We start from the raw sequence: 19,306 nt of genomic DNA, 5'->3' as shown, positions 1-19,306 counted from the left end.
GGCTTAATTCACGTGGCACAGCGCCGGCCCCAATATGGGCTGTTTCACCACTCCCACGCTGCAAAGGCCTCTGAGCCTCCTGCCCCAACCCCCCCAACCCCGCTCCCCACCTGACTGCTCTCAGGGGTGGTGTGGGTCAGACCCAGGGTACAAACTAGTCCCAGCCTTCAGGTTGGGGGGTCACAGAGGAGAGAAGTCTGCCCTCTGCTGGCCTAAGCCTCGGCTGGGTACAAAAAATCGTCTACTCAATTAGGACGGGCCACGGTGTGGGCAGAGCCAACAGGAGTTAGTACACAGACTCAGATGCATCTATGCACTCATACGTTGGTGGACGCACACGCCGACCACGGAGGCACAGACACAAAACCGCAGAGGTGTACACGCACAAAGGCAGGCCCAGTTCCACCCATTCAACGAACTAAGGGACTCGCTAGAGCGCAAACCCTGGCAAACCTGAATACACTCGCGCGGGAGGCGGGGCCTGGGAGGGGCGGGGCCTCCAGGGTCGAGGCGGGGTCAAGGGTCAGAAGGAGGAGGCTCGCCCAAGATGGCGGCCTCCATGTGCGACGTGTTCTCTTTCTGCGTGGGCGTGGCAGGGCCGGCTCGGGTCTCCGTGGAAGTCCGTTTCGTGAGCAGTGCCAAGGTGAGGCCTGGGCGGACCCCGCTGGGAGCCCCCGCCGCGCCCGGCTTTGAGAACAGCTCCTCGGGACCCCACACCTAGAGCCCAGAGGCGCCTGTGCGGTTCGAATGCTGCGGCCCTACCCTGGGGGCTCCAATCTGTCACCGCGCGCAGCTTCCTGGCTCGGTCACGCGGCGGACCCGGGCCTCGAGAGCCTCGGTGCGCGGCGGATCGCGGCCCATCCACCTGCGGCCGTGCGGCGGCTGCTCGGGGCAGGGCTGGTGGGCGCCGGGCCTCCCGGGCCGGTCTGGGGACGTTGCTGGTGGGGCCGTGGAGCGATGGGCGGGGAACCGAGGTATAAAAAGCGTGGTTCTTCAGGGAACTTTCTGAGTGGAGGAGGAGAGAGGCTGGACCCTTGGAGTGCTGAGGAATTTGGACCAGAGCCCGAAGGCCCGGGGGTGGGTGGGTGGAGGCATTTGAAGAGCTTTAAGCAAGAAGGTGACGTCATTGTGTCGTATTTATTGTGTTTTTTAAAAGTTCGTTGTAGGAAAAAATGCATATAAAGGAAGAAAAGGTAATCATTCACAGCCCTCTTACTCCTGCAAAGATGTGTCTGTTAAAATGACATCCTAGAAGCTGCCTTTTGGTGCATTAGTATCAGTGAGCCTGTTTCTATATAAGAACAGTTTACTCAACTTATCCCTATTCATGGACCCTTTCTGTTGTATCTGATTTGTCACTGCTGGGGCCAGATGCCTTGGATTTCAATTTCTGTGCATATCATCACTGTTTTCTTTCCTGGTTATCTTTTTCATTTGATGTGTGCAAAATGGTATTGTTCTGTTCTCATTTTCATTTGTTTGGTTCCTAGTGAGATTGAATAACATCGGGTGTGGTGGCTGTGTGACTCTGGTCCTTGCCCAAGATGTTAGTCCTCTGTCTCCTGCTCTCAGCATCTGCTTGTTGACCTAGTCTCACAACCTCACCTCTCTTGTTATGTTTTTTTTTAAGACTTATTTATTTGAAAGGCAGAATTACAGAGAGGCAGAGGCAAAGAGAGGGAGAGAGAGAGAGAGAGAGAGAGAGAGAGAAGTCTTCTATCTGCTGGTTCACTCTCCGACTGGGTTCATCCAAAGCCAGGAGCCAGGAGCTTCTTCTGGGTCTCCCATGTGGGTGCAGGGGCCCACTCGCTATGCCACAGCACCAATCCCTCCTTGTTCTCTTGAGCACTCCTATCCTCCCTTGCATCCTTGGTCTCTTTAGCTGCTCAGTATGCAGAGCTTGTGGTGGTACTGGGTGGCCCACGGTGTGATAGTGTCTCAGTTCCACCTTTGCCTTCATCAGGCCTGTTCTGTCAGCCTCCTCCTTTCTGCACTCTCTTTGTTCAGTTGTCCTGTGACACCTTCTCCCCGCCCTCACCTTATCTGCTGGAGAAACCCACACTCCCACCTGGGCTTGGTAACAAGATAGATTATACTGGGATTTTGCATCTGTAGTCGTTAGGTCAGATTGGTGTGTGAGTTTTTTGTTTGTGCTCTCTCTCTCAGGTTATCGCATGCAGGTTCAACTTTTTTTTTTTTTTTTTATAGAATAGAGAAGCTTTCTATTTTTTTCTCTGTAACTCAGTAGTTTAAATAGCATGAAGTGACTTATTTTTTGAAAGTTTGAGACAGCTGGTTCGTGAAACTCTGTTGACAGAGGGCATCATGGGGGTAGTTTTGGGCAAGTTTTTATTGCTTTTATGGATGTTGGCAGGAGTGGTTTTCAAAAACTTGCCAACTGTTATTCCGGGGACATCACCCATGTAAGGCACACCAGCACCTGACCAGGTGTGGTGACACCTGCTGGAATGTCATGCTAGTTCATGCTGGGCAGATGGCAGCACTGTTTATCAGACTGGGCATTCTGCCTTTTGAATTCAGTTTTGTTCATTTGTATTTTTCTAGAAAATCACCGTTGAATCAACTTTTATAGTCTTTTCTTAAAATGGCCTCTTCACATTGGAAATGTGTTTTCAGGTCTGTACCCTTTCCCTACAGGTTCGGTGCTCTCCATGTTTCTTGATATTAGGAATTAGAGCTGAGTTTTGAAAAACAAATGCCTTCATCTGTTTGCGGGGAGGAATGGGTTTATGAAAGAACAACTCTGATTCTTTTCCTTTTGTTTTGATTGCTAACTCTTTTCTGCATTGGTCCTCCAGAACAAGGAGGAGATCTATATCTGTCCAATTTTGAGATTTGATATTAGAGACAATGGGGGTCCTTGTTTGTGTGGGATTGGACCCATAGAGGAGGGCCAACTTTTTATTTCACTCCATTTTTTTTGGTGTCTAGGACTACAAGGCTTGGGGGCAGGGCTTCCAGGAAGAGGAAGACAGCCTAGGGTATGCCCACTGCCTTGCCCCTTGGTTTCATTCCACCTCTTCTGTTGCGCTGTTAGGGTTGAGATTTGCGGCTTAGGGATTGCTCAGGGCCTGTCCTGGTCTGTTGTGAGCTTGCGAGGCACACTGTCTGACAGCACCAGTGCTAAAAGGAAGCAGGAGGCTACTTGGGATGCTATAGTGACAGGGCATTTTGCTGCCGGGCCAAGCTTTTTTTCTCTCTCCCTTTGTTGTGGCTGCTCAGTGTTGGCAGGGACATTGCCTGTCTTATCTGAGTGAGCGGTGGGACTAAGTACCCAGCATGACTGGTAAGTGCCTGGGTTTTGAAGCCATTGCCCAAGTCCTCTTGCATATTTTAGAGGGCAGGTTGTCCTACTTCCCTTCCATGAGGTGTCTAGTATTCTGGACCAGTGCTTCTCAAATTTTAATATGCTTATGAATTACCCAGGCATCTTGTTGAAATGCAGGTTTGATTCAGCAGGCCTGACATGAGGCCTGAGGTTTTGCATTTCTTTCTTTTTTTTTTTTTTTTTTTTTTTTTTTTTTAGATTTTATTTATTTATTTGAAAAGCAGAGTTACCAAGAGGCAGAGGCAGAAGAGAGAGAGAGGTCTTCCATCTGCTGGTTCACTCCCCATATGGCTGCAATGCCCAGAGCTGGACCCATCCAAAGCCAGGAGCTTCTTCCAGGTCTCCCACGTAGATGCAGGGCGAAGGACTTGGGCCATCTTCTGCTGCTTTCCCAGACCATAGCAGAGAGCTGGATTGGTAGTGGAGCAACCGGGACTCAAACCAACACCCATATGGGATGCTGGCACTGCAAGTGACAATTTTACCCACTATACCACAGCGCCGGCCCTGAGGTTCTGTGTTTCTAACAGCATCCACAGTGACACCCATGTTGCCAGTCCATTTACTTCACACTGAATTGTGAGGAACTCTTAAAGTAATTAGCTTGTTCTGTGTCATTGCATCCGGTTAACTACCTGGTAGGACTTACTGTAATATGAACTTTTCACATGAGAAACAGATGTAAAAAATCAAAGCAATTGGCTCAAAGGCACACAGCAAGGGAACATTGGGACTAATGCTAGAAGAGCTCGTTCCTTTCAGTGTGACCCCTGAGCACTTGCCCAGTGCCAGGCACTGTGCCAGGTGCCACGGTTCCTCAGCTGGTCCTGGAGGAAGGCACATTCTTCCTTGGAGTAGACATCCATGGGATGAGATTTCTCTACCACCCTGCTCAGCAGCGCCACTGCCAGGATCCTGGAGGGGCATGTGGGTGACTCAGAGAAGGGTGCTCTGCTGTTAGCAGGTCCTGGAACGGGAGGCCTCAAGGGGCCAAGAGCCTTGGCTCTCCTCTGGCCATTCTGCACAATCCGCTCCTCTGAGGGGTCTGAGGTGGCTCCTCTTGGTCCCAGGCATTCCTCTCTGAATGCACGTAAGTGAAAGTGGGTCTGAGCTTCCTCCCCAGAGGAGCAGTTATGAAGGGTGCTGACTGTTCTCCGTGAGCCCTCGGAGGCAGAGATCTCTGCTCAGAGAACGGCACTTGGGCCAATGCTGGTCAGCCTCTGGGGACTGGTGTTGGTCACGCCACGGTCCTGTGCCCTTGCTTAGGGCTCTGCTGTTCCCTCTCTGTCCTCTTAGGGAAAGGGGCTGTTTGCCACGCAGCTGATCCGGAAGGGGGAGACCATCTTTGTTGAACGGCCCTTGGTGGCTGCACAGTTTCTCTGGAATGCACTTTATCGCTACCGAGGTGAGTGCTTCTTAGCCACTCCTTGTGGCTCCAGAACTGGTCCCTTTTGTGCATGGAAGAGAGCTGCATGCATGCCTACTGACCGATGGCTCTGGGACTCCAGGTGTTTGGTTTTTTTAAAAAAGATTTATTTTATTTTTTGAAAGGCAGAGTTAGAAAGAGAGAGAAGGAGAAGCAGAGAGAGATATTGATCTTCCATCCGCTGGTTCACTCCCCAAATGGCTGCAACGGCTGGAACTGGGCCAATTTAAAGGCGGGAACCAGGAGCTTCTTCCAGGTCTCCCACGTGGGTGCAGGGTCCCAAACACTTGGGCCATCTTCCACTGCTTTCCCAGGCCATAGCAGAGAGCTGGATTGAAAGTTGAGCAGCTGGGACTCAAACTGATGTTCATATGGGATGACGACACCGCAGACGGCGGCTTAAGTACTATACCACAGTGTCAGTCCCTCCCCACATTTTTTGTGGAACACCTGCAACGTGCCAGGCATCGTTCTAGCCCAGGGTTGCTGCTGTGTAAAGGAAAGATGTGGCTCTCGAGACACATTGTCATGTCTGGTTCGCACCCTCAGCCTGTGACCACTGCCTTCGGGCACTGGAGAAGGCCGAAGAGAATGCGCAGAGGCTGACCGGGAAGCCAGGCCAGGTTCTGCCTCACCCAGAGCTGTGCACTGTGCGCAAGGACCTCCACCAGAACTGCCCCCACTGCCAGGTGAGCATCTGTGGGGTATTCCTGGAAGGGGGCAGATGAGGGAGGCCTTAGCTGAATTCTCTGGAGAGACCCATCTGGCCCTGGCCCTTGAGAGCCACAACGTCAGGTAAGACATTGAAAGGGCTTGGTTACTGTTCCAGTTTCATCTTCCCTGTGCCAGCTGTGGGCCTGCTGGGTGCTTGCCTTCTTCCTCTGCCTGAAAAGCTCTCTTCCCTTCCTGTGGCTTTCCAAGCCTGGGTTAGGGGCTTCTCTCATGGGTTCCAGAGTACCCTATGTTTTCTCATCTCATAGTATCAGTGAGCTGCAGCTCAGGGACTGTGTGGCAGGAATGCGGGAGGTGAGGACCACGTGGGAAGCCTGTGCCTCACCCCCCTTCCCCATCACTGGATCCTGGGATGCTAACCTCCCCAACAGGTGATGTACTGCAGTGCAGAATGTCGGCTGGCAGCTGCTGAGCAATACCACCAGGTCCTGTGCCCAGGCCCCTCCCAGGATGACCCTCTGCATCCTCTCAATAAGCTGCAGGAGGCATGGAGGTAGGTCCCATCCCCCTCCTTTCCCTTATCCTGCCCTCCCTGACTGCCCGGGCTCATTAGGTTTCCAGCCCCCAGATCCTTCCTCCCTTCTTAAACAGAGGTCCCAACACCTTTAATCTGGGCTGCCTGTCCAGCTATCCTTAGCAAAAGATCTTAGGAAGAGCCCCACTGAGCCTATAGGACTGCAGAGTCCTGCCTTAAGTCCCTGCCTGTGACTTCCTCTACCTGGCCATAGATGGAATTGGCAGGAAGGGTTCTCAGTAGCCATCAGGCTGGACTTCCCTGAGCTCAGCTACTATGGAGAGAATTTCATTTTCCTTTCTTAGCTTTTAATTGACACATAATAATTATGCATATTTCTGGGGTACAGGGTGATAATTGGATACATGTGTACATTGCATAATGTTTCTACACTTTCAGCATTTATTTCTTTGTGTTGGGAACCTTCGAATTCCTCTCTTCTAGTTGGTTATAAAGTATATAACTACTGGCCGGCGCCGTGGCTCAATAGGCTAATCCTCCACCTTGCGGCGCCGGCACACTGGGTTCTAGTCCCGGTTGGGGCACCGGATTCTGTCCCGGTTGCCCCTCTTCCAGGCCAGCTCTCTGCTGTGGCCAGGGAGTGCAGTGGAGGATGGCCCAAGTGCTTGGGCCCTGCACCCCATGGGAGACCAAGAGAAGCACCTGGCTCCTGCCTTCGGATCAGCGCGGTGCGCCAGCTGCAGCGTGCCAGCTGTGGCGGCCATTGGAGGGTGAACCAACGGCAAAAGGAAGACCTTTCTCTCTGTCTCTCTCTCTCCCCCTGTCCATTCTGCCTGAAAAAAAAAAAAAAAGTATATAACTACTTTTTAAAAGATTTATTTATTTATTTGAAAGGCAGAGTTATAGAGAGGCAGAACCAGAGAGAAAAGTCTTCCATCTGCTGGTTTACTCCCCAGGTGGCTGAATGGCCGGAACTGGGCCATCTGAAGCCAGGAACTAGGAGCTTCTTCCAGGACTCCCACATGGGTGCAGGGGTCCAAGAATTTCGGCCATCTTCCACTGCTTTCCCAGACCATAGCAGAGAGCTGGATTGGAAATGGAGCAGCCAGAACTCAAACTGGCGCCCATATGGGATGCTGACACTGCAGGAGGTGGCTTTACCCACTACGCCACAGTGCCAGCTCCAAAGTATGTAATTATTGTGAATTAAAGTCATTTTACTGTGCTGTAGAACACTGGAGCTTACTCCTCCTTTCTTAGTATCTGTTATCTGACCCCTTCCCCTACCCTGCTCCCCTTTTTACCCTACCTGTCCAGCTTTGCAGGAATTCTCAATATTTTAGCTTCTGCATGTGAGAGAACATGTGATATTTGTCTTTCTGTGCCTGGCTTATTTAACCTAACATAACATTCTCCAGCTCCATTACATGTTGCCATAAATGAAACACGATTTCATTATTTTTTGTGGTTGAATAATACTCCATTCTGTTTATATCATATTTTCTCTATCCATTCATCCATGCATGGATACCTTGATTGTTTAATTTCTTGAGGAACATTCATACTGGTTTCTGTAGTGGCTGTGCTAATCTTTATTCCCACCAACAGCACATAAAAAGTCTAACCCTGGAGCCAGTGCTGTGGTGCAGTGGGTTAAGCCACCTTTAGCAGTGCCGGCCAGTTGATATCCTCGCTGCTCCGCTTCAATCCAGTTCCCTGCTGATGCACCTGGGAAAGCAGTGGAAGATGGCCCAAGTGCTTGGATCCCTGCACCCATGTGGGGCACCTGGAGGAAGTTCCTGGCTCGTAGCTTTGCCCTGGCCCAGCCTTGGCTGTTGTGGCCGTTTGGGGAATGAACCAGTGGATGGAAGATTTCTCTCTCTCTCTCTCTCTCTCTAACTCTGACTTTAAAATAAATAAATAAATATTTAAAATAAATAAAATAATTAAATAAATAAAGATTATTTAAAAAAAAAAAGTGTTTCCCTTTCTCTGTATCACTAGGGAGAAAGAACATTTCTGAGCCAAGCTTTCCTTTCTCCCCAGGAGTGTTCACTACCCCCCTGAGACTGCAAGCATAATGTTGATGGCCCGGATGGTGGCCACAGTGAAGCAGGTGAGCCCCCTGATCCTCCCAGGGAGCCGACTCTGGCCCCATTCAGCTCTTGTTCTCAGTCTCCTCCTCACATCAAGGCCCTGGCTTGGACACAGGTTTCTTCCTGGCTTCCCAAAGTGGAACTGCTTGCTGTGTAGAATCGTAGGAGTGTGCTAAACATAAATCAGGCGTGGGGAGTTGGGGGGGGGGGGGGCTCATGTTGCCTGTAGCTTTTTTCATCTTCGGGAAGATGTCTTCTGTAGCAGCAATCCATGCATTCAGTATAAGATCACTTTTTCAGGGTTGTGTGTCTAACATAAAGTGAGAGCAGCCACTCTGACCCCCTACTAGTATTACTGTCATCCTTCAGTCTCTTTCTCTTACTTTCCCACATGTGGTTGAGTTGGCTAGCTCTGTTCTAGCTGGGGAGGAAGCCTCTTGAGCTCACAGATGGTGATATTTCCCTGACGGCCAAGGCTTTGGAGACGTGGACTAGCCATCTCACGTGGGCAGAAGGGCGGTAAGGAGATGGGTGTCCATGACGCTGAAGTCCGTGTGTTTACTGCAGGCTAAGGACAAGGACCGTTGGCTCAGGCTCTTCTCCCAGTTCTGTAACAAGACGGCCAATGAAGAAGAAGAGATTGTCCACAAACTCCTGGGGGACAAATTCAAGGTTAGTCTTCTCCCATGACCTGTTTCTTCCCTCTCCCTAAAGCCTGGGATGTCTGTGGCTATGGGTTGGGAGCTCCACATTTGGTCTTTTAGATTAGAACCTGGGCCCAAAAATCAGTTCAGAGAACTTACATTCTTTTTGGTTTTTTAAGATTTATTTATATGGATGGCAGAATTACAGAGAGAGATTTTCCATCTGTTGGTTCACTCCTCAAATGGCTGCAGTGGCCAGAGCTGGGCCAATCCAAAGCTAGGAGCCAGGAGCTTCTTCCAGGTCTTCCACATGGGTGCAGGGGCCCAAAGACTTGGGCCATCTTCTACTGCTTTCCCAGGCCATTAGCAGGGAGCTGGAGCAGCCAGGACTTGAACCAGTGCCCATATGGGATGCCAGTACTGCAGGTGGCGGTTTAACCCACTATGCCATAGTGCCAGTCCTGAGTGCTTATATTCTTGCCACTGTCTAAATTCTGGACTTGATGTGGACCTAAAGTTGGGAAGTATGGAAGTAGGGCAGTGCAGAGGAAGGAGGGCTTGGGTGCCTTGCCCTGCAAGTGTGCTTACCTGGCGTGGGAAGGCAGGGCCCCAGTCAGGGGACAGCAGTGGGTAAACTGGGTCTAGTGAAAAATGGAGGGTTGGGGTGTGCATGTGAAATTGCCGAAGTGCCTGTTCCCAAGCAAAGTGCATACATTATCCCTAGAGACAGCCGACTTCCACATGGGAGCTGCCTGAGGAGGTCCGATATGTGGCAGGGAGGCATGTGGGCAGCAAGTCCTCAGGGAAGGGAGAGAGCCCAGCCCAGCTGAAGACCAGAGTGGGTGGAGGGAAGGGACTGAGGACAAATGCTCTGAGCCTGGCTGCCCAGCCCCTAGGAAGTGGGGAGACATTTGGATTCACCCTTGGCTTAGAGCAGGTCAGCAGCCTACCAGAGATCCCAGGGGAAGCTTGGTCTACAGAGTTGGCCCTCCTGTCTCCTTCCTTTGTCTTGTCTTCTGGGCCCTATCTGGGGGCTCACCGGAAACCCCTGGAATACAAGTCTCTGCCTCCCCTAACCCAGGGCCAGCTGGAACTTCTGCGGAGACTCTTCACAGAGGCCCTTTATGAGGAAGCACTTAGCCAGGTGAGTGTGGGAGGGTGGCACCGGTGGCTGCCTGGCATTTCCACTCACTAGGAGCACCTGAGTTTGCATCACCTCTGAGAAGCCCAGCCACAGCCAACGTGTTCTTCTGGAGTTGGGCCAGAACTGCTTCACAGAGTGTTGTGTCTGCATGAAGAGTAAGTGGCTATTTGCTGAGCCCTCCCATCCTCTCCCCTCCACAGTGGTTCACTCCAGATGGATTCCGGTCTCTCTTTGCTCTGGTTGGGACCAACGGCCAAGGAATCGGGACCAGGTTAGGAGAGAAATGTTCCAGAGAGATGGAATGGATTCCTCAGGGTGGAGAGTGATTCAGGAAGGTAGCCACAGGCTCCCTTCAAGAATGGGGTGGGGTAGGTTGGCCAGAGCACTGAACTGGACACAGTGGTGGGCAGACAGAGAGAGGGAGGCAGTGGGGTCTGCTTTGGGGAGCCTTGGTATGCTGGAGAAATGAGGTGGAGGAGGGGAGCTCTGTGACCTCTGCTCCTTGCTCTCCAACCACGACCTGCCTGGTCCCCAGCTCCCTGAGCCAGTGGGTCCATGCCTGTGATGCCCTGGAGCTGAAGCCTCAGGACCGCGAGCAGCTGGACGCCTTCATTGATCAGCTGTACAAGGACATCGAGGCAGGTTGGTGAGCTGGGGCCTTGGAGAGCCCCCAGTGAGGTGGCCGACACAGTCTCCCAGGATGCTCTGAGTTAGTGGTGGGGGGAAGGAATCCCTGTATGCCTATGGAGAGCTTCAGGTTTGCCCATAGGACACACAGGTGAGAAGTGGCCCTGTGCTCCATTCAGGGGCTCCATGCTGGACAAACAGGGTGATGTTATAGCAGAAAAGCAGGGCTTATGCCTCAGGAGCAAGCTGAGGTGAAACAGTGGGGGCTGGGTACCTCGGTGTGGGGGGTGACAGGAAGTGGAGCCAGGACCTGTCCTTGTGAGCCGAGGTTCCTTTCCCCACCTGTAAAATGGCTAGACTGACACGTGCACATCACTGTCTTGCAGCAACTGGCGAGTTTCTGAACTGCGAAGGATCCGGCCTTTTTGTTCTTCAGAGCTGCTGTGAGTCCTGGTGCTGAAGCAGGCGGGGCCCAGGGGTCTGCCTTTCCTGGTTGGCCCCACAGCCTCAGTTCACCTCTCAGCTGGCTCTTTCTAGGCTGGTAGGGTTGACCGTAGGAGCTGGGTTAAGTTTTGTTTTTTGTTGTTTTTTTTTTTCTCTTCTTTCCTTTCCCTTTCTTCCTCCCTCCCTCCTTGCTGTTTGCACCTCATTATATGCTTATATATAAAACCTTACAGCGGGCCAGGCTCTGTGCTGAGACAGGCACAGGCTCTGACTTGCACCATCATTGCCCTGTAAGATTTGACTGGGGGTTGGAGAGGGACTTGGGAAGGCCCTAGGGTCCTGGGAAGAGGGAGCACAGGCCAGAAGGGGCCTCATCAGCACCTGGTGGAGAGGGGCAAGGCCAGCTCCAACAACTGCCTTTTCTAGATCTTAGCTCCCACCCTCTGGTGTCCTCCCTGCAAGCCCCTCCTCCCAGGTTTCCAGGCCACTCTCAGACTGGGTTCTCAGAGCACCTGGAGCCAGCCGGGGTGGACATCCCTTCAGAGCCCTGTCCCCACCTCTGCAAAGCAGTGGGAGTGTGGCTGAGCCTGGAGCTGGCTGGTCATGGGGGGCTGCAGTGAGGTGTGATGTGGGAGTGCATGGGTACCTGTGCTCTGTGGCTTTCGGGAAAGAACACTGGCTGGGGAATTGGGAAGTGGAGTCTAGGCCCTGTTCAGCCCCAGCAGGGATCAGAGTAAGAAATCAGGGGACTAATGCTCTGCAGAATTGAGGCTTTTTTTTTTTTTTTTAAGCCAATAATCTTCATCACCTGTCCCTTGTGCTCTAGGCAACCATAGCTGTGTCCCCAATGCAGAGACCTCCTTCCCAGAGAACAACTTCCTTTTACATGTCACTGCCCTGGAGGATATTAAGCCAGGAGAGGTGAGGGGGCCAGGGGCTGCTGGAGGGTTGGGTGGGCAGTGGGCCTTGCAAGGTCTCCCCAGAACCTGGAGTGGCAGTGGCTGGAGCCCTTGGGAGTTCAGGCTGTTGGGATGAATCCCTACCTTCTCTGGACCCTAGTCTCTTTGCCCATGGGTAAACCTCACCCCACTTCTTAAAAAAAAAATTCCAGAAAATCTGAGCAGTGTTTGAGGGACAGCTGTGTGGCCAGATTCTTGTCCCCAGCCACCTTTGAAACAACGGATCTGTAACTTTTAAGAAAGCGGAAGATACCCGTGGCTTGGGCCATAGAGTTCTGATACAGAGTTGGCGTCTGGGCAGAGAATGCAGTGCACAGAGCCTGGTTGAATCTTCTTCCGGAGCACGTAGCATCACATAGGATAACCTCTGATGTCAGCCATAGACCTTGACCATTGATGAGCTTTCACCATGGCCTCAGGCTGACCAGTCTCCTCTGCATCTCAGGGCTGCTCAGGCCTAGCTCCTGGGGATGGGGCAGTGGTTGAAGACAGGGCAGCTGCTGGGGAGCTCCTTCTTCCATCTCATAGAGCACAGAGCATCAGACCCCATCTCTCCTCTGCCTGCAGGAAATCTGTATCAGCTACTTAGACTGCTGTCAGCGAGAGCGCAGCCGCCACAGCCGCCACAAGATCCTCAGGTGCCAGCTAAGGGTGTGGTTGGGCTGCCGGGCTCTGGGGCCCTCCATCCCAGTGTCTGCCTGACTTTTCACTCTCGCCATCCCCCTACTCCTTTAGGGAGAACTATCTGTTTGTCTGTTCCTGCCCCAAATGCCTGGCAGAGGCTGATGAACCCAATGTAACCTCAGAGGAGGAAGAGGAAGAAGAGGAAGAGGAAGAAGAGGAAGAAGGAGAGCCAGAAGATGCAGAGCTCGGGGATGAGATGACTGATGTGTGATGTGGTCCTGTCCAGACCCTGCAAAGAAAGGGGACCCTTTCCTCAGTGGAAGGAACTCCCCGCTCCTGTTGCCTGCTTTCCCCTTCAGCTCTGTCTGCCAGAGGGTAGCACTGAGGCTGGACCCCAGGCCTCCCACCCTCATCAGAACACACGCCCTGGACACTGCTGCTGAGTTGGCTCAGGCCCTGTGCTGTCACTGAGCCTTTTAGGCCTGCCCCTGGGTTATTCTACCCTAGGGTGTGGGGCTGGAACTAGGATCGGGGCCTAACCGTTTCTTCCCTATGGCCCTTGGCCCACGCTTGCCATCCACCTGAAGCTGCTCTGCTCTGCTCTCCTCTCTTGCTGTTGATCGCTTTTGAGGGGCTAACAGTGGCAAATCTGAGAGAGACTGATTTCACTGAAGCAGACAGGGGAGGCGGTGAGGTGCCCTTACCTTCTTCCTTACCTCCACTGGCCATGGCTTTAGCCGATGAGGCAACTGCCTGACCACTAGCCCAGTGGGGAGAGGCAAGAAGCACTGGGCCTCCAGAGCACCCACCCTTAGGCTCTCTGCTGGGGAAGGTGGACCTGGAGGCTTCCCTCCATCCTCCCAATCCCTGGCTTCGTGGACGCGTCAGGAAGCGATTAACCCCTTCCCTAGACTCCAGGATCCCTGTACCTCGTGCTTTGCCTTTCAGGCCCTGGCACAATGGCTGGCGCCATGGGGTATGGAGAGGCCTCTGCCTTCTTCAGGAGGGGTGTATGTGGGAGTGCCATCCTTTCTTACATCCCCTTCCCACCAGGGATTCAAGCAGCACGGCTGAGCCTGGGGGAGTGACAGGCTTGTGCTCCTTTACCTCAGATCCCTCCTCTCCTAGAGCAGTGAAGGTGGGTCACGGGAGGGTTTGCCTGGCCCAGGTCTCCATCTTTAGGGCCTCTATAGAGGAACACTGAAGTCTTCCAGAAACCCAGAGGAGCTGGGCTGGATCCTTGGTGACTGTCCCCAACTGTGTCCTTCCTTGCCTCACGGGAGCACTCCCCTTGGTTGGCTGCTGTGAAAACTGCAACCCTCACTCCTAATTCCTTCCTGCCTACCTGCCCAGAGAAGCTTGCCACATCCCCTTGCTTGAGGGATCCCAAGGAGGGTAGGTGCCCACCCCACAGGCCGTTCCCTGGGTCATGGAGCCAAGGGGAGCCTGCCTGGCTGGCACCTTACCTTTCGGGTCCTTATTCCTTCACAGCAGCCAGCCCCCTCCGCCCCGCCTGCCCACTGTTCTCAATAAAGTGTGAGTGGTGACAGGCCTCTGCAGGAACGCTTTGTGCAGAATGGCTGGACAGGCTGTCCAGGGCATGCAGCAGTCATGGGGGAAGGGAGGGGATGCAGAGGCACAGGTTATACCAGGCAGTGGTGGGAGATGGGAGCTCATCTCTTGTCTCACCTACATTCTGCCATGCAAGTATCCCTGTGCCCACAGCCAAGGGACTACAGAGCTCCCTTTTGGGTCCCCAGTCCCAGGCTACAGGCTGAGTGCTCCCCGGGGAGCTGAATACAGCTTCCTCAGCTCTTGCACAGGAGGCAGTGTTGGGGTCTGAGACCAGCAGTTTGAGCACTGGTCCTGAAGTGACTTGGACAAGTCCTTTTCCTCTTGGCCTGTTCTCTTTCCTCAAAATGCTGGTATGGCTCCAGCCGAGTAAGTGTGAAGGCCCTCCCACTCACATGCTCTTATTCTAGGACACACTTGCAACCCCAATGAGGCAGCTTTATTGCTAAAAAGTCAGTGAGGGTTTATTGAGCCCCCAAATACCAGTTCCTTAAATCACTCCAGCGACTGCTGGGAAGGTCATTGTGGGGAGACCCTGGGTTGGGGAAGCAGGGGTTGGAGCCAGGTGGCATGTGACAGGTCACATAGACGGCTCTCAGGCCTCCTGCCTTCAGCTCCTTTTGGTCCAGATTCTAGCCAGAAGCCTTGGGGCCTGGCTCTTGCCACTTCCTGTAGCATGAGACATCCTTGGCCCCGTGGAAGGGAATGCCAGTGGTTTGGCTTCCCTCCCTCAGCCTCACCAAGGCCAAGCCCATTTTCTTCTAATTGGCTCCACTGTCCCCAGATGGTCTTCCCAAATTGGAAATAGCAGAATCCCAGAGTTTCCCCTTCCCAGCCCAGAGTCTCTTGGAGCTGGAATGTGGGACCCAACTCTTCTACCAGAAGGTCCAGGGCGGTTGCAGCAGCTCAAAGGTGGGGATGCTGGTGACATTGACTGGGATGGAAATGATGGCCCATGGCAGCCCGTGCTGTTCCAGGGAGCGGCGGATCATGTAGCTGGGAGGGCGTGAAGAGAGGTGGTGATGGTCACTTTCTTGGCAACCCAACATGCCCCACTGTCCCCGTCACTGGGAATTTGAGAGCCCAGGAACGTTTTGCCTTCCAACTGAGGCACCCCAAGATGAAGCCTGTGGGAAGGGTCTGGTAATGACCCTTGACCTCCCTGAGTCACAGCACCTCAGTTGGTGCTGATAAAGCCACAAACAAGGAGCCCTCACCCATCTCGGCCAAGCAGGAAAAGGGCCGGGATGTCAGCCGTGCGCTGGGTACTGTCCTGGATCATCTCCACGTAGAAGCTGTCATTGTCCACTGCGTTGTCAGAGATGATCACGGCCCGTCCACCGTGCTCCTGCACCACCCGGGTCTTGGAGAGGAAGGAGCAGCCCCTGGAAGAGGTGACGATGAAACCCAGAGGAAGGGGGCTGCCCCTGCCCCAGGCCAACTCCCCGGGGGGGTGGAAGGAGGACTGTGAAGCATTCGTTACCAAAGCTCATAAGTAAATGGCTGAAAGCATGGGTAACCTTAAGATAGTTCTTAAAAGCCGTTAAAATGATGGATTCAAAAGCAGCTATTTCAAAGCACCACCAGTGACGAGCATGCCAGAATCTGCCCCACACCTGCCCGCTCCTTACCCCCTCTCCACCAAAGCGATCTGATCCTGGATGAAGAAACCGTTGTTGAGCTCGCCACAGGCCTCTGGAGGTTCAGCAGGGACAAGGTGAATCTGCTCATACCTTGTGTGCTGAAAAGTAAGACGTTTGGACAGGTGAGCGTAGGAAGCATGGCTGCTCGAGGGCTGGGCGGACCATGCCGTCTTTATAGGCACCTCATAAGGGGCGGAGGAAATGGGCAGGAGTTTGTGTTGCCAGGCACTTGTGCATTTATACTTAATTCTCACCCAGGCCTGTCTGGTTGTGCTGCCTCACCCAGCCTCTCTGTGAGGTAAGTAGGGGAATTGGCTGCAGGCCCAGACCCGAGGAGGGGAAGTCAGTTGCCTCGAGGCTTAGCGCAGAGGTAGAGCAGGCAGTGAAAGCTAGTGCCCTTTTCACTATTTCACAGCCCCCAGTGCCAGTTTGCTCCGCAAGGCGCCTGGGTCTGTGTTAGGGGAGTAGTTGAAGTGCTTCCTTTCTGCACTGCAGCTCCTGGGGTCAGAGCTGCGTTCTGCTCCCTCCCCTGTCCCAGCACTCAGGTGGGATGAGAGCAAGGCAAGGGGGAGGCTGAGGATCACAGACCCGGCTTCACTGAACGTACAAAGATACCACCAAAGTCCTTGGCAGGCGTGGCTGTGAAGATGTATCGGATGTCCCCAGGACTCAGCACTTGGAAGTACAAATAGTCATGGACGCGGAAGCCTGAGGGGTAGAGAGCACAGATGAACAGCCTCCCAGGAACAAGCTTGTGCAGCTTCCCAGCTTGGGCCCTGTCTCTTCCTCTGGGCTGGTTAGAACCGGTTGCCCCCCTCCCTTCCCCACCAGGGAAGTGGACTAGATGTTTGCCTCGGGAGGACAGAGTTAACAGCTTTAGTAACCCCACAGCTTTGTATCTGCTGCTGCTGCTGCTGCTTACTCAGGTGAGCCAGGAAGACAGCCATGGGGTTAATCCGTCTTGGTTCTGGCATGGGCCTGGGAGTTTCAGGGTGGAGATACTGTCACTAGGGGCAGGCATTTGGCTTAGTGGGTAGGACTCCCACATCCCATGTCAGAGTACTGGATTCAAGTCCTGCCTCTGGCTCAGGAGTCCAGCTTCCCACACATGCAGATGCCAGATGCGGGGAGGCAGTGATGGCTCAAGTACTCAAGTCCCAGCCACCCGCATGGGAGACGCAGACTGAGTTCACGGCTCCCGGCTTCAGCCTAGCCTCGCTCCAGCTGAGACTGTCTCTCTGCTTCTCACATAAAACCCTCTGGTCCCACTGCTGTACCCCAGCTGAGTCACTGTCATCTCGTCCTGACTATTCCAGATGCTTAACTGGCCTACCTGGCTGCATGCTTACTCCCTCAGGTCTAGTCCCCTGACAACCACCAGGGATCTTAGAACAGCTTAGCAGTTAGTGACGTCCCTGCATTTACAATCTAAACTTTTCAGTGTGGCCCACCTGCCCCTGGCCACTGCCCCAGCGTCATGTATGTTCAAGCCATGCTGGTCCATACTAGTTCTCCAGATCTTCCTGCAAGCCCTTCCCTCTGTGTGGAAGGCTCCCTATTCACACTGAATTCACACTCCCACATTCCTCACCTGGCTCACTCCTACTGCCCTTCAGACAGACCTTACATGTCATTTTCCTCTTTAAATATGTACCATAAATATAATACACAATAAATATTACAGAAGTATTTATATATCAATAGATAAATATATATATTTAAAGATTATTTCTTTGAAAGAGCAAGGCAGGAGTTGGGGGAGAGTCTTCCATCCACTAACTTACTCCCCAAATGGCTACAGCAGCCAGGTCTGGGCCAGGCTGAAACCAGGACCCAGGAACTCCATCCTGGTTGCCCACATGGGTGGCAGTGTTCAAGCACTTGGGCCATGTTCTGCTGCCTTCCCAGGCACATTAACAGGGAGCTGGATGAGAAGCAGAGCAGAGACAGGCCTCAGACTGGCACACAGGTATGGGATGTCGGCATTGCAAGCAGTGGCTTAACCTGCTATGCCACAACACTGGCCCCGGTGATATTTTCTCAGAGAAATCGGCCTCATGATTGCCCTTCCCTCTGCTCATCCAAAATGTGCGTTTTTTCAGCTGATGCGTTCACTGTCATTTGTAATACCGTTTTTACAGGATCCACAGTATTTTAATGTTTGCCTCCTCCACCAGGGCAAGGATGGCAAATTTGTAGCTTCAGTCAGTGGTGAATCCCTAGTGCCTTGTTTAGTATCTAGGATATAGTAGGTGCTCAAGCTTGTTGAATAAACAGCTACGTCCAGCTGCACTGCACTGAGCAGGAGAATTGCTGGAATAACCAGGTTTTCCTGGGATATGGGAATTCCTCTTCAGCATCAGTTTAATGTTTTACTTGGACTTGAGTCCCTGGTTGTCTTAGCCCAGAGGGACTAAGCAATGTTGAGGATGGAAGTGGCTGCCACAGATCTATTAGCCAGTCAACAAACTATGCGCCAGGGTTGCGGCTGTGATTTCAGCTGTCCCAGTCCACCACCCAGGCACTGACCTACTCCTGGGCCCTGGAGCCTTTTGTCCTGGGAGTGGATACACCCTCAGGAAACCTTTCTAGGCTAGTGTTAAACACCCCCTCCGCACGCACACCCCTGCTCGGCCTTTGAATGCGCTTGTCGGAGTAAACCGTGGGATATCGGTGTGTGCTCACGTTTGTGTACAGGCGTACATGTTGTGTCGCTACGGATGGACAGTGTGTGGGCGTGAGTCCACGTGCAGCAATGTGTGGCCCTGTCTCTGTATGTGAATGCTCACATATTTCCAGCTTGCAGCATCGCTAGCTGTCTTCCGTGCCTCCTGGTCGCGCCCTAAGTCGCCTGGGTCGGCGCCAGCCTAGGGGAGAGGGTGAGGGCGGGGGCGTGTTGAGGGGATCTGCTTTGGTGTGGGGAGCGGAAGGCTCCGAGCCTAGCGCCCAGCTCCTGTCCCCGGGGACAAGGGCCCCCTCACTCTGGTTGCCCGACCCCGGACCTTCCCCTTTCCGAACTTGCGGGGTCCCCAAGGTGACCCGTGGCCCCCGGCCCGAGAAGCACGCAAGCTGGACGGCCAGCCCCACCCCGCTGCACAGCCCCGCCCGTTGCCGCTCACCGTGGGCCGCGAGGCACGCGGGGAGCCAGAGCACGAGACAACACCAGCCCGCGGCGCCGGGGACCATCTCCAGGGCCCGGCCGGGCGCCGCGTTTCCTCCTGGCGGCCAGCCGCGCGTAGCTCGTCGGACTTTAGCCTGACAGCTGCTGTGGCCTCCCGCCCACAGACCCGCTCTCGCTGCCGGTTGGCGAACGGAAACGAGGCCTATGGGTGATTGGCTCTGACAGCTGCTCATCTAGCCACACTTTCCGTCTCTGCTCCTTAGCCCACTTCCTATTGGCTGAGAGAAGTGGGGCTGAGGGCTCATTGGTGTAAACTCTTAATAGCTACTGCCGGCTTCCACCCTAGGCCCGCCCCAGCGTTTCCCAGTTTATATTTGTATCCAGCGGTGGGCGGGAGCGAGGGCGGGCGGACGTGGAAGCACTCGGAAGCGGAGGTGGGAACCCCGCATG

General features: G+C 53.5%; 2 protein-coding genes across 3 annotated transcripts; one reads left to right on the top strand and one right to left on the bottom strand.

The window, feature by feature from the left end:
* The first annotated feature begins 439 nt into the window (after positions 1 to 439).
* On the top strand, positions 440 to 14,072 carry SMYD5 (SMYD family member 5). 2 transcript variants are annotated; one of them, XM_002709747.6, is made up of 13 exons: positions 440 to 643; positions 4,646 to 4,754; positions 5,325 to 5,464; positions 5,879 to 6,000; positions 8,029 to 8,098; positions 8,646 to 8,750; positions 9,804 to 9,866; positions 10,067 to 10,137; positions 10,402 to 10,508; positions 10,880 to 10,936; positions 11,764 to 11,858; positions 12,464 to 12,534; positions 12,632 to 14,072. In XM_002709747.6, the coding sequence occupies exons 1-13, from the start codon at positions 548 to 550 to the stop codon at positions 12,789 to 12,791; spliced, it is 1,266 nt and encodes a 421-aa protein (XP_002709793.1). In that variant the 5' UTR covers positions 440 to 547; the 3' UTR covers positions 12,792 to 14,072. The 2 variants fall into 2 exon arrangements, with proteins under 2 accessions (XP_002709793.1, XP_089183669.1); XM_089327543.1 differs by lacking the exons at positions 5,325 to 5,464; positions 5,879 to 6,000 and having other exon boundaries at positions 531 to 643.
* A 437-nt stretch (positions 14,073 to 14,509) lies between these two features.
* Positions 14,510 to 18,977, bottom strand: PRADC1 (protease associated domain containing 1). The gene is made up of 5 exons (XM_002709745.6): positions 18,855 to 18,977; positions 16,343 to 16,443; positions 15,724 to 15,833; positions 15,310 to 15,477; positions 14,510 to 15,088 (listed from the first exon to the last, which is right to left on the bottom strand). Exons 1-5 carry the CDS (start codon positions 18,919 to 18,921, stop codon positions 14,968 to 14,970), a joined length of 567 nt encoding a protein of 188 aa, XP_002709791.3. The 5' UTR covers positions 18,922 to 18,977; the 3' UTR covers positions 14,510 to 14,967.
* Positions 18,978 to 19,306: the final 329 nt, after the last annotated feature.

This window comes from Oryctolagus cuniculus, chromosome 2, assembly GCF_051225735.1.
Source record: "Oryctolagus cuniculus isolate XC-2025 breed Fujian yellow rabbit chromosome 2, ASM5122573v1, whole genome shotgun sequence".
Lineage (NCBI taxonomy): Eukaryota > Metazoa > Chordata > Mammalia > Lagomorpha > Leporidae > Oryctolagus > Oryctolagus cuniculus.
This window is presented reverse-complemented; position numbering and strand designations above follow the sequence as displayed.

Coding starts and splice junctions, on each gene's coding strand:
- SMYD5 (XM_002709747.6), top strand. CDS start 548: ATGGCGGCCTCCATGTGCGACGTGTTCTCTTTCTGCGTGGGCGTGGCA. Junction 4,755..5,324: donor TGCACTTTATCGCTACCGAG/GTGAGTGCTTCT, acceptor TCGCACCCTCAG/CCTGTGACCACTGCCTTCGG. Junction 10,138..10,401: donor GGCCAAGGAATCGGGACCAG/GTTAGGAGAGAA, acceptor CCTGGTCCCCAG/CTCCCTGAGCCAGTGGGTCC.
- PRADC1 (XM_002709745.6), bottom strand. CDS start 18,921: ATGGTCCCCGGCGCCGCGGGCTGGTGTTGTCTCGTGCTCTGGCTCCCC. Junction 16,444..18,854: donor CGCGTGCCTCGCGGCCCACG/GTGAGCGGCAAC, acceptor TCTACCCCTCAG/GCTTCCGCGTCCATGACTAT. Junction 15,089..15,309: donor TTCCTGCTTGGCCGAGATGG/GTGAGGGCTCCT, acceptor ACGCCCTCCCAG/CTACATGATCCGCCGCTCCC.